General features: G+C 57.3%; 4 protein-coding genes across 4 annotated transcripts; 2 read left to right on the forward strand and 2 right to left on the reverse strand.

Moving 5' to 3' along the window:
* Positions 1-682: 682 nt before the first annotated feature.
* On the forward strand, positions 683-1,223 carry MIND_00655400 (uncharacterized protein; the record flags this gene model as incomplete). Its single annotated transcript, XM_037363281.1, has 2 exons — positions 683-912; positions 962-1,223. 2 exons carry the CDS (start codon positions 683-685, stop codon positions 1,221-1,223), a joined length of 492 nt encoding a protein of 163 aa, XP_037218925.1.
* Positions 1,224-2,042: 819 nt separating this feature from the next.
* MIND_00655500 (ULP-PROTEASE domain-containing protein) lies at positions 2,043-3,497 on the reverse strand (the record flags this gene model as incomplete). Its single annotated transcript, XM_037363282.1, has 2 exons — positions 2,618-3,497; positions 2,043-2,563 (listed from the first exon to the last, which is right to left on the reverse strand). The coding sequence occupies exons 1-2, from the start codon at positions 3,411-3,413 to the stop codon at positions 2,043-2,045; spliced, it is 1,317 nt and encodes a 438-aa protein (XP_037218926.1). The 5' UTR covers positions 3,414-3,497.
* Positions 3,498-3,932: 435 nt separating this feature from the next.
* On the forward strand, positions 3,933-4,544 carry MIND_00655600 (uncharacterized protein; the record flags this gene model as incomplete). The annotated part of the gene is made up of 4 exons (XM_037363283.1): positions 3,933-3,978; positions 4,048-4,055; positions 4,112-4,188; positions 4,258-4,544. 4 exons carry the CDS (start codon positions 3,933-3,935, stop codon positions 4,334-4,336), a joined length of 210 nt encoding a protein of 69 aa, XP_037218927.1. The 3' UTR covers positions 4,337-4,544.
* A 2,697-nt stretch (positions 4,545-7,241) lies between these two features.
* MIND_00655700 (uncharacterized protein) lies at positions 7,242-7,627 on the reverse strand (the record flags this gene model as incomplete). The annotated part of the gene is made up of 2 exons (XM_037363284.1): positions 7,500-7,627; positions 7,242-7,443 (listed from the first exon to the last, which is right to left on the reverse strand). The coding sequence occupies exons 1-2, from the start codon at positions 7,514-7,516 to the stop codon at positions 7,242-7,244; spliced, it is 219 nt and encodes a 72-aa protein (XP_037218928.1). The 5' UTR covers positions 7,517-7,627.
* Positions 7,628-11,958: the final 4,331 nt, after the last annotated feature.

Genomic DNA, 11,958 nt, shown 5'->3' on the forward strand with positions numbered 1-11,958 from the left:
TGCGAATGCTCATGTCAGCGCTTACATCATCCTCGGCCCTTGCTTCCGACGCCCATCTTGTCTTTCTGTGGGCGCGACTAACGGCTATGTCCCGAGTCAGTGACTCTGCCATCCAGAGTTCGCTCTCAGTGCTGACCGCTGCTCCCGTTCAGGCCCTGCAGCGGCGCGTTCTTGAAACAGAGCCGACGGCTGTGCTTCCAACTCGTCCTACTCAGGGAGTCAGGCTGGCCCTCCCGACTCCCGTTCTTCCGCTGGACTCGTAACAACGCCATCCCCGCGAGCCTTGTCCCCAAGATCCGACGCGTTGGACGGTATAGGCGGTCTACCTCAGGCTTTTGCGTGCGTGGTCTTTCGTTCCCTCGCACAGCCGAACTTACGCCTCCCATACAGATATCTCCTCCACCTCGCCGCATTCCAACAGACTCAGACCTGCCATCGTTACTCCTCCATATCCTTCGAATTCGCTTATCTGCCGCCTGATCTCGCCGCGACGACTGACAGAGCACTTCAAGCGGCCTGAGGAGCCGGTTCTGCGCGGAGTACCCTTCCCAGCCTGGACGAAAGAAGCGAAGGCCGCGCGGCCAAAGCCACTTATTTCGAATGCACAACTTGTCGACACGCGTACGGACAACGGGGCGGAAACACTTTAGACACCCCCGAGTCAGACGGCCGTGGTGCGAGTATGAAGCCGCAGCCGACGCTTATGAAGAAAGCACAGCAAGACGATTCACTTCCACCCTTCATGCTCCTCCCCGGCACCATACTAGTACTCCCAGCCAACAAACGCTTTGCCGTTGAGTTCGCCCAAGTTATAACGCGTCGCTTGGGCCGGCGACCGGCATTTCGATCGGAAACCTGTGACGGAACTGGTATGACTATTATATGGTTTAATGACGGAGCAAATGCGCGCTTGTGCGTTGTCTTCGATGCTTTTTCCATTTCGCACTAACTAGATTTGAAGTAGAAGGGCAATGGAAAAGACGGTACCTAGTAATCTATCCCAATCAATCAACTTGTGTCGCGTTGAACAGTCCCTCCGGCACGATATGGCTCAGCTCAACGACGCGGCGCGGGTCTACGGCTACTCAGCACCCCCTGCACACGCAAAAGGACGACGGAACATACCGCAGTACCCGCGAAATTGCGTGTGGGGGCAGAGCTCCGGGAACCGCGCAACACTGAGATGCATCGACGCGTTCCCGCCCGCGCAGGGGGCAGCGTAGATCAGGCTGACGGCGCCGGCCTATAACCGACATGTCGTTAGCCATTCCAACACAGCCGACACATAATGAGTCAAGACACACCTTCTTGAACGCCGGATCGTACACCGTTGCCTCGAACACGCGCTCAAACTGGACCGTCGGCCGCGCCACACACGATGCACCGCCGGCACCAGCCTCGTAGAGCCACGCGCGGTACCACTCCTCGCCGACATTCACGCCGTTGAGAGTGAAGCTCGCGGGGGGCCGACGCGGGGGCGAACAGGGCGGCAAAGGCGGTGCCAAAGAGCGTCTCGTTCTTGCTGAGGGAGTGGGCGATGAGTGCGGTGACGAGGGACCGGGCCCAGAGCGAGAGCGAGGGGAGGAGGATGGCGGTTGACGACATGATGGGGGTCAAGAAAGCCTGAGTACAGGAAGTTGTGGAGCGAGCTAGGAGGCAGGTTTCACGCGGGAGGCGGTTTGTGGCGGAAGTGAGATCGATGTGAAACATCCAGTTACAGGCTCGAACCTCAAAGCTGATGCTTAGGAATGTGGTAAAATCCACACAAGCGCAATTGGTGTCACTTGCGGCACCCAAGCGGTCTTCGCCGCTGGCGGCGTTGTGTCCACTGTCTATATCAAGGTCTTAGGTCGGGTATCTGACGAATTGAGGGCAAATTACATAGTGGAGCTCCGAGCTCATGGATAAGTGCGCAATGAATGAGGGTAATCACCATTTTTCGATGGCAGATAATTGGTCAAGTCACAATTCACAATGACTGTCTATAGACTGCACTTTGCGTTCTTCTCCTTGCATATTTTGCCCCTCCCGTTATGGTCCATTCAAAAATCCACCATCTCGGAGATCCACCCCTCCCTATCCCTCTCCACAACCGCCAAGCCCAGCGGCACACTCAGCGGATGCGCCTCCCTCATCGCCCGCGCAAACGCGTCCATGTGCAGTCCCGCGCGCGCCTTTGCCTCGTCCTGCAGCGGGGGGAAGAAGCGTAACTTTGGGATGTAGCACGCCCGATTCCGCGTTGCCTCACGGGCGAGGAAGGCGGAGATGAGCGAGTCAAAGACAGCAAATGCAGCAGGCGGCTCGTATTTCATCCTCAACCCTCTCACGCGGACGTCGACGGGCAGGACAAGGGTGGCCAGCGCGGGCACGCTCGGGAGTGAGTTTGCAAGGAATAGTGGGACGAGCCCTGCGTTGTGAGGAGACAGCGCGGGGGCGACACTGACAGCTGGGCCCTGGGCGGTGTAGTCGATGTAGTGGAAGCTAAGCTGGAGGTAGCGCAGCTTCGGGAGGGGCGGGAGCACGATAACGGGGGAGTAAGAGACATTGTCGCTGTGTGCCATGCCTGTAATCCAAGTGCGTGAGTGGTACTACCGAGAAAAACAACTGACACACGCACAGGGAAACTCGATCGCGAGGTATTCCAGGCTCTCGGCGAGCGAGGCGCAGAGCGCGGGGATCGTGAACAGCTCATACATTACGTTTCCACCGGAGTTGCAGAGCACGAGTGCGCGGAGGGACTTTGTGTAGGGCAGGACCGTGAGGGAGAGAAACGGACGGCACAGCTGGTAGATGCTCGTCTTCAGGCGCTCGATTGGTGACTTGTGCCAAGACTCGGGGACAGAAGTGCGTGTGCTGAAGTCGTCTGCGCTCACCCTGAAGAGCGTGACAGTGGGGCAGGCCATGAGCGCACTGTGCATCACCTCCCGTGGGATTACGAGGAAGTCGGACATCCTGAGCTTCCGGAGAGAGGCGGGAGGGCGCGCTAAGAGCTCCGCAACGGCCGTTGTGAACCCCGCGGGAAGATTGGGCCAGACGGTGTCCATCTGAGTGTAGTACAGCCGAATGTCGATAGCCGCAAGCTTCGAAAGGATCGATAGAACAGAGGGCAGTGCGTGAAACACCGACTCGGCGGTGTCCATGTCGTCCCCAACACAAAGCCACAGCTCCAGCTCAGCAACATACGACGCGAGGTGTGGATACGCAGCAAACCGCGTAGCCGCCTGCAAGTAAGAGTACGAGTAGCCGTCATTATGCGGGTTGTTGGTGAGCTCTAATTCGCGCCACAGCCGCCGCTGGCAAGTCGCACGAAAGACCGACCCCGTAACGGCGCAAGCCTTGAGTGTATCCTTGTCAGAGGTGCTGACGTGGCCGACAATCGCGTCTATAAGCTCGGGAGGGAGACGCGGGACCATGGCCAGGGCTTGCTTGCTTGTTGCGGGCGCCGACTGTGCTGGTTCCGAGCTTTGGATCCAGAGAAGAATGCGGGAAAGAGCAAGCCGCCCGAGACGTGACATGTACACGTGCCGATCAATCACCACGTGCGCGTGACGCTTACGTGGCTTTTTTTCTTCCGTCTTCCGTCATTCAGGGACCGGGCTCCGGTCAACGCAAGCCTGAAGCGCTCTTGCGTGCTGGTCCATGCTCAGGCTCTCTTCTTCGCCTGTCAGCACTATAAAGCTCGTCTGTAATACGCGTACGCTGGTCGTCTCTCCAAATGCACTCGTCTAAGCGGCGGCGAGCGCTAACTTGAATGTTCCTCAATTCCTCAACCCAGCTCGGTACCTTCTCCGAGGGGGCCCGGCTCTCTTATGACCGCGCTCCTCTGTGGTCTTGAATGTGTCCTGGACGCTGTTGACCAGAGCGGCGACCGTGACTCGCAGCTTCTGGCCCGGGCTAACAATAACGCGCGTCGCGGATGCTGTTAGAACCGAATGACCATCGTGAGCGGGAAGGTCCAGGATCCCGCTAGCGGCAGCGGTGCGTCCTGTCATACAACGTCTTTTGAGCATCTACTAACGAGTGGTGTTTCGCTTCAATCTGTCTCAGCAGCTTTTGTCGATCATTCACTTTACTTCCGCCCATCGATCCAAAAACTGAATGATTTGAACAGGGCGGGGCGCTCACGCCTCACTGGCACCGCACGGGGCCAACCAACTATCCAAAGCCACACAACGCGCCGGGTACCCCGTAAGTTTGAGTGTTTTACAGGTCACCTCGGAGACTACTGTGTTTTTTTCTGAAATAAATACTCTCTAGAGCTTTCCACTCCTTCTCACGGTCCTCCGCCACCGCCCTCTGCTCACGGCCCAGGCCGAAGGAGGATGGGCGCGCATAGACGCGCATCTTCAACCGGGGGGACGATGAGGGAGGAGAAGAGGTGTGATTCCGTCACCACGGTCCACGTGCCGCCAGCCTACCTCGACGTCGACTTGCATTCCACTGTGCGACTGAAACCACTTGTTTGTGGCTGCTATCCAACCAAGCTACTTGTACCGCGGCAGTATCTCCGCCCGAATCATCTCGTCCAACGTCCCAAACCTCGCACCAAGCTTGACGAGCTCTGGATTCGGCACAGGCGTGTCTGTGTACATGCCCAAATCTGCCTGATATGTATACTAGCAGGCAAATCAGTCGGTATACAACAAGCTCTTAAGCGCGCCATACCATCTCGTCGAGCTCAGCCAGGCCAGACGTGTCGACCGTTGTAAAAATGACCTTTTTGCCCAGAACTAGAGGGATACGGTTATGAAGATTCCCTGCCAACGCCGACGAGCTCCGCACCTTCGCCAATCCTCCGCGCAACCTCAGGGTACGTCTCAACAAATGTGACGACGGGAAACGCCTTCCCAAGTATATCGGCGCCCTTCCTCTCGCTTGCGAAGTTGCGCAAGATGGCGGCGACGGCAGGGCCGATGTCGTGCTTGGCCCACGTGAAGCTCTGCGTTGCAGATGCTGGGTATTTCGGAACCGGGAGCATGAGTTCGTTGGGGTCGTCCGTTTTCTGGAGGGCGAAGCTAGAATGCATGTCGTTTAGCCCGGTAAGCTTCAAGCTGTGTGCGAAATTGCCAGTGACTGACTTCCAGAGATTGTCCGCAAAATAGGCTGTATCGACAGCAACATGCGGCACGTCAGACGCCTTCAGATACTCCCAAACGGCCGCTTTGTCTGCTCCCCCGTCAGGACGAGCTCCGCCAAAGAGATGGACGCACGATCGATATGATAAATGTTGGGGTACTTGCCACTGGAGAGCTTCTTGGAGCTCGGCAAGCCGCTAGTGGGACATCAGCGCGTACTTGGTCCACACAGCGGGCGTCGGCTGACCTCCATATAAACAGCTTCACTCCCTCCGCCCTGGCGGCGTCGACCAAATTCCTGCCTTGTTCCAGCTCTCCGATGCCATTCGGCGTGCCCGGGAAGACGGATGGATCCCAGAAGTTCGTAACCTACGAACGACAAGCCATTCAGCAACGCACCATCCAAGCGTAAGTTGACTCGGACTCGCCCCAAAGACCACATCGCTGCCCTTGACCGCCGCCCTAATCGACGCGACATCGAAGAGATCGCCCCGAACGACCTGCACGCCCGCTGCCACAAGCTTCTTGGCGGCATCTGAGTCAACGTTACGCGTTACTGCCCGTGGGGCAAAGGTCCCGTCCTCCACTACTGCTTTGATCACCGACGAGCCTGTGACAAGTGCGTTAGCCTTGCGGCGTCCCGATCGGAGAAAGACCGAACCTTGCAGCCCCCGTGGCTCCGAAAATGGTTATAACGGGCCCGGGCCCGGGTCGAGTCGTTGTCATCCTGAGGGAATCGTAAGACGATAATCTGCCAGAGGGTGTCGCGAACAGCCTTTTAAGCTGAATCTATGCGGACTCTGACATGCGTGAGATGACCGGGAGGGAAACAGACAATTCAAATGAAGCACTCATCCAATTGGTTGGCTGCAGTACTCTGGGCCCGTCACGGTAGCCACCATGGATCCGGCCCGGGGGACGTGCTCCAACCAGGCTCATCGTGAGTCCGAGCTCGGAGCTCTGGTCAAAGTTGAAGCAGTACATGGAGGCTCGTGGTGACATCAGTGTAAGGTCGTGAATGATGAAGTGCAGATGATCAGCAACTGTCAAAATGCCGGTGCCTGGTTGCGCCACGAAGAGAGGTGCTGCTGTATTGCCCGACCGCGTTCGCTACAGTCGCACAAGTTACGAGACCAAAGTTCATAGTTAACACGCTACTTACGACCCCAAAGTTGAAAGTTTGACCATAGCCTGCAGTTACAAGTCAGCGAAGAAGGTATCCAAGTGAACAACAGCTAACATTCTGCAGCGGCTTGCACGTCGTCGTGTCCTTGACGCCGACATCCACAATAAGCTCGACGCCACTGACAAAACATTGAGCGATGAGCAAAGTATCACAGCGTTAAAATGTACGGGGAGTTGTTGACGTTGAGTGCAGAACGGACACTGGCAGGCTGTGAGTTATCAGACGGAAGGGCTCATTCGAAGCTTTACCAACAAGATTAGCAACACAGCTCGAGGCCATTGAGCTTTCTGGTGCCCACACGCACGTCAGCTGGTAGACATGTCAGCAGGCGACTTTACGCCTGCCAAGCAGGAAGGCGATGAGTAATACGTTGAGCATTTTTGGATAGAAGGTGCGCTTCGCAAGTGTAAGGCCCCGGATCGCGTGCGCGCGATCCGAGATAAGATATGATTGCTCATGCCGCTGGAGTTGCGCTTGGGGCGCGCCATCACTCCACAGTGAACTCATTCTTTTCATCATACTCTCCACTATGACATCAGTCTTGTAAATACTTATATAGGTGGAGCTGTTTTCTGTATTAGTTAGTCTTTTCCGAGGTCAAATCTACAGCTTACGCCAGTTCTATCACGTCCCTGACCTCGCCGGCCTTCCGCCCTCGGTCTCCCGTGTGCCGGGACCCGCTTTGGTAAGCGCCCCGTCACATATTTTGAACTGCTCGCTACTGGTTTACAGTCTGTACTGACTCCGAGGGTCTGATCAACCCTTCCTGTCGTCTTGCTGTTGCCCTGACCAACCTCCGACGTCTCATGGCTACCCATCGAACCCGTCTTGCTGTGGCTACCGGTCGCGCTCCTGCCCCGACGCCCCCTGCTCGTTTGACGTCACGCCTGTCGTCATCCCGCTCCACAAGTGGAGCCGACCATCACTTGGTGAGTGATATGGGTCGCGGTGTCCCGGCAATGCCGAATTCTCGCCCCGCCTCACGGCGTGCCGCCTCCGGGCGTGTTCCTGGCTTTGCCAGTCCTCGGCTTGCCGAGTCTCAGCTTGCTGAGTTCCCTGCGCTTTCGGGCGATGTCGATTGGGGTCGCCGGACGCCAGTCGCGGATCTTGATCCGGTTGACGATGATAGTGCTGGTATGACAACGCGCTTGTCGAGCGCGCGTCGAAGCCCAGTCATTCATCCTACAAGTGTAGCACATTCGTCAATACATCAGTTTGAATCTGAGTCAACAACTCACCTTGCCATGGATGGCATGAGTGTTGAGGAGCTCAGCCTGTTGGCGCGCCGACACCAGCTGCTGGCTGATGAGGCTCGCTTTGCTGCGAGTCGCAAGTCTGTGAGTGCCGCCCCGCGATTTTCAAGGTCGCCGTCGCCATTGATTGAGTTTGACGAGCGGTCTCGCCAATCTTTTGATGATGGGTATGTGTCCCCATCCGAACATCAGAGTCTCCGGTCATCGACGCACCTTGGCCATATCAGCCCAAGGCCTGTTCACCCACCTTCGGCTGGACCTTCCCGCAACAAGGGGAAGGGCCCCGACCCTAGGAATTGGGGAGCAGTAGAGTTTTCGGAAGAGTTTTCTGAAAACGAATTAGCCGCGCAGCGTGATGCATTCGAAAACTTTGCAGAGTTGCATCACCGTGAGCCGCGCGTGAAGATCGAACGTCGAACGACGCCGCCGAGTTTTTTCGCGAAATTCTCGCCGTCGAGGCCATCCTCTCCGGGTATTAGAGCCCCGGATGAGACGTTGCCTGTCTCCGAACACCCGTCGCGGATGGGTTCCGTTGTCGAAGGCTCTCGTTTGAGCGCTGAGGCAAGGATCGCTGATCTGGAGCGCCAGATCAGTGAGTTGAGGCTTGCGAACGAGGAACATGTACCAGCAGTGAAGCCACCCGCTAGTCGTGCGGAACGCAATGCGCGCGAGCGCATTTTGCGGGACGTACCCGCCGAACCACGCGTGATGGGGCTCTTGCTTGCGCACAACGGTGCCAGCAAGACCATCCCGTGGCCCTCGATTCGCAGCTGGGAGCACTATCGAGCGCGCTATTAACGCCGCGACAGCGGCGCCTGGGAACCCGTCCTCGCCAGACCCATCTGACGATCCTTCGAGTTCCGGCTCTGAGCGGGAGCCCAACACACCGGATGCTGATGGAGTCCCAAGGCCAGGACGGCGCCTGCCTGCCGTCGCTCCGGGCCGCGCCGAATCTTCGCGTCTAGGCTCACGCCGACGTGACGTCGCACTGCCCATGCTGCTGAAGCCAGTGAAACCGACACCCTACGACGGTTCGCCCGACCCCGCGAAGTACAAGAAGTTTGTTCGCGAGGGCACGGCGTATGTCAATACGGGTCGTGTGCCCGCAGAGCAGCAGATATTCTACTTGTCCCACTTTCTTGAGGGCAAAGCTGCGAAATTCTACGATCAGAAGGTCGTTTTGCATGAGGAAAATTACTCACTTCGTGATTTCTTCTGGGGAATGTTCGAGTTTTGTTTTCCTATGAACTTCCGCATCCAAATGCGCGACAAGTTGAATAGAATGGTCCAGAAGGACGCACCTGTTGTCGAATACACTGCTGAATTCGAAACAACCTGGAATATCATCGGGTTAGCGGACGATCAAGAAAAAGTGGTCAAATATTGGCGCACCTTGAACGCGGACATCCAGCGTGAGATGTACCGCCAGAAGCTCGACCCCGAGACCGCCTCCTGGGACGACGTTGTCCAAGCGGCTGAAGACGCCGAAATTCTGCTCAATATTGAGCCAGAATCGCCCGCGTCTGATGCCCTGGGCAACGACAAGGCGAAGCCTGACGAGAAATCGTCAGACGCCACCCAGAGGGACGGTGAGAACGCTCACCGCAACCGTAGGCGAGGCCACGGAGGGCGGGTCGAGTCCGACAAGCCGCAGGCTGACTCGCGGAACGAGCAGCTTCGCGCCGCGTCTGTCGAGCTGCCGACCAAGCCAGATGCGCTGAAGGAGCGCCGTATGTCTGCCAAACGTCGGAACGAGCTCCTCGCGACGGGAGCTTGCTTTACCTGTGGAGAAATCGGGCATCTGGCCCGAGACTGCCCCACAACGTCCACCATGAAGTCCACCGTTAAAGGCAAGCCGCCAGGCTTTGGCGCTCACGGTGTGGACTTCTCGGAGCGCCAGTCTGCGCTGTATGATAGCACAGAGGTGCTCGAAACACTCCCGGTTGGCGCCGTTGGGTTGTCGTGGGCTGACGAAGTCGAATCCGAACTGTTTAGCGACGGTGTCGTTGTCCAGGAGGGCGAGGGGGAGTCCACTGAGAGTTCTGGCGAAGAATTTTCAGCCGGATCCTCGGAGCTTTTGAACAACGCACCTCGTAATGCTGCTTCTGAGCAGCACATTGGCGATCTCTTCCTCCTCAACGCGGGGCTGTCGTTGCAAAATGCCCAGCCTTACCCGGGAGATGAAGGAGAAGTCCAGAAGACGAGCCGATTTGCGATTGCTCGGCTCTCGGAGTTGCAGCTTGTCGTGCGCGATGAGATGCATGGCGTGGAGGTGTTGCTTGAGTCCCGGCAGCTGGCCGACTCTCGCTTCCGCATCGCCGCGTGGTACGCTCGCCACAGAGCCGCTTCGTTGGGTTTTGGCACAAAGAACTTGCGCCGTCGTACGCGTTTCTTCGAGTCGCTCGACGACGCGCTTGCTCGGACGGTGCAGACAGTCCTAGAAGACCATTTTGGACTCCATTCGGAGGGCGAACCTGTCCTGAGTCGATTCGCGGTCCATCCGGGCGTGAACTCACTCACCGTAGTAGACTCCGTTGCGGACGTCGTGGTGGTTCTGGACAAGAAGCGATTACGCGATGACGCGTTTGATCTCATCACGTGGTATGAGTCAACGATCGTCAACGCATCGTCTGGCAAATACTCAATGCTGGCTGATACTGAAATGTACAACTTGGATATCTTTTCAAGCAAAGATATGGAGGGCGTATGTAAGGCCCCGGATCGCGTGCGCGCGATCCGAGATAAGATATGATTGCTCATGCCGCTGGAGTTGCGCTTGGGCGCGCCATCACTCCACAGTGAACTCATTCTTTCATCATACTCTCCACTATGACATCAGTCTTGTAAATACTTATATAGGTGGAGCTGTTTTCTGTATTAGTTAGTCTTTTCCGAGGTCAAATCTACAGCTTACGCCAGTTCTATCACGTCCCTGACCTCGCCGGCCTTCCGCCCTCGGTCTCCCGTGTGCCGGGACCCGCTTTGGTAAGCGCCCCGTCACAGCAAGCCCACGGGCCGCGCGCCGCTCCGCATTGAATTTTGCAGCCGCGGCTGAGCAGTCGTGGGGAATCCCCACGAGTAGGAGCTGATGGCAGCGCTGCAAAAAAGCTGTAAGTTTCCGCAAAGTTTCCGAGTGGGCAGGCTGCCAGTGGATGGCGGCAGACGCGCGATTGGGTCCGATGCCAGGTCGGCACACGTCGGCCGACTGCGAGTGGAGTTGGGCGGATGCGCGCCGAGACAGAGGTGGAGTCGTCTTCCGTCGCTCGGCGAAATAGGGTGTTGTTGCTGGAAGCGCTGGTGGTAAACCACATGCAACGTTCGGAAGGTCTGGCCGGGAAGTAAGCGCGAGCCCACTCTTCGTTTGCCAGCGCACACACCGGGTGTAGATGGTGGACGGTGGCACTGGCAGTAGAGACGTGTATTCGCGAAAAAAGTCCAAGTTCGTTTCGTAAGGTCGGAGAGCCAGGAGGTCGTTACTAGTACCCCGCAGAAAACGAGTAGCACGGGATGTTTTTGTTCTGTCCAGAGCAAAAGGCGGCAAGAGGGGGCTCGATTATCTGAGGCCCAGAGATGTGGAGGGCACGAGCAACACGGTCGGTGGTCAGTGGTCACAGACTTTTCTTCAAGTTCTTTCTCGCCTCCCATGATGAGCTACCCCCAACTCTATCTTCACCCTCATGACACCCGTTCCCGTTCGCCGCCGCTCCGCCCGGTCTAGCGAAGCTCATGGCGGGTCTGCAAAGATTGGAGGGGAAGAAGAAGAAGGATTGGACTGGGCACGCGAAATCTTTTCGCGCTGGTTGCGAGGCATCCCGCTTGCCGCCCACAAACTCGCCACCGGGGCTGCCACCGAACTGGACGCCGCAGAGATATTGGCGCCATTACTGGGTAAAGAGATGCTGTGTGAGTGTTCCTCGCCACCTTCGTCCGGGCGCTCACTCGAAAACTACTAGATGTGCTGGCGAACCTGCAACGCCTCGCTACTCAGATTCGGAAATGCGGCCTCAGCGGCTTGGACGGGAGCGAGCAGCAAGACTTCCTTCGTTGGCTACACCAAACCCGCGACTAGCGTCGTTGCAACAGGCTCTCCAATCTCCCCCCACCCAGACGATACACCAGGCCCGACGACGAATTCGAACTCAAGAGAGTGGCGGGCAGAGCGGGACTGTGTGTGGAGAGGGAGGGAGCCAGTGGGTAGTGTGTCGGGGGAGTCATTGTGCATGATTATGCCGCGAGCGGGCGACAACGCGGCTTTCATTTGAAAAACGGCTGGATATGGCGGTGTGTCTTCTACTTGTTCCTTTTTCCAGCTAAGTCCAACTGTGCAGGACCCATACCTCGTCCCCTCATCCTTGCTCTCATCCCACTCCTCCACGACATTCTTCTCGCAAGACCCGGTCGAGTCAGAATCCACCTCAATGCGGAGTACCGAGGCTATCTTTTG

The sequence above is a fragment of the Mycena indigotica genome (assembly GCF_014461135.1).
Source record: "Mycena indigotica strain 171206Taipei chromosome Unknown Mind.scaff0006, whole genome shotgun sequence".
In the NCBI taxonomy this organism is placed as follows: domain Eukaryota; kingdom Fungi; phylum Basidiomycota; class Agaricomycetes; order Agaricales; family Mycenaceae; genus Mycena; species Mycena indigotica.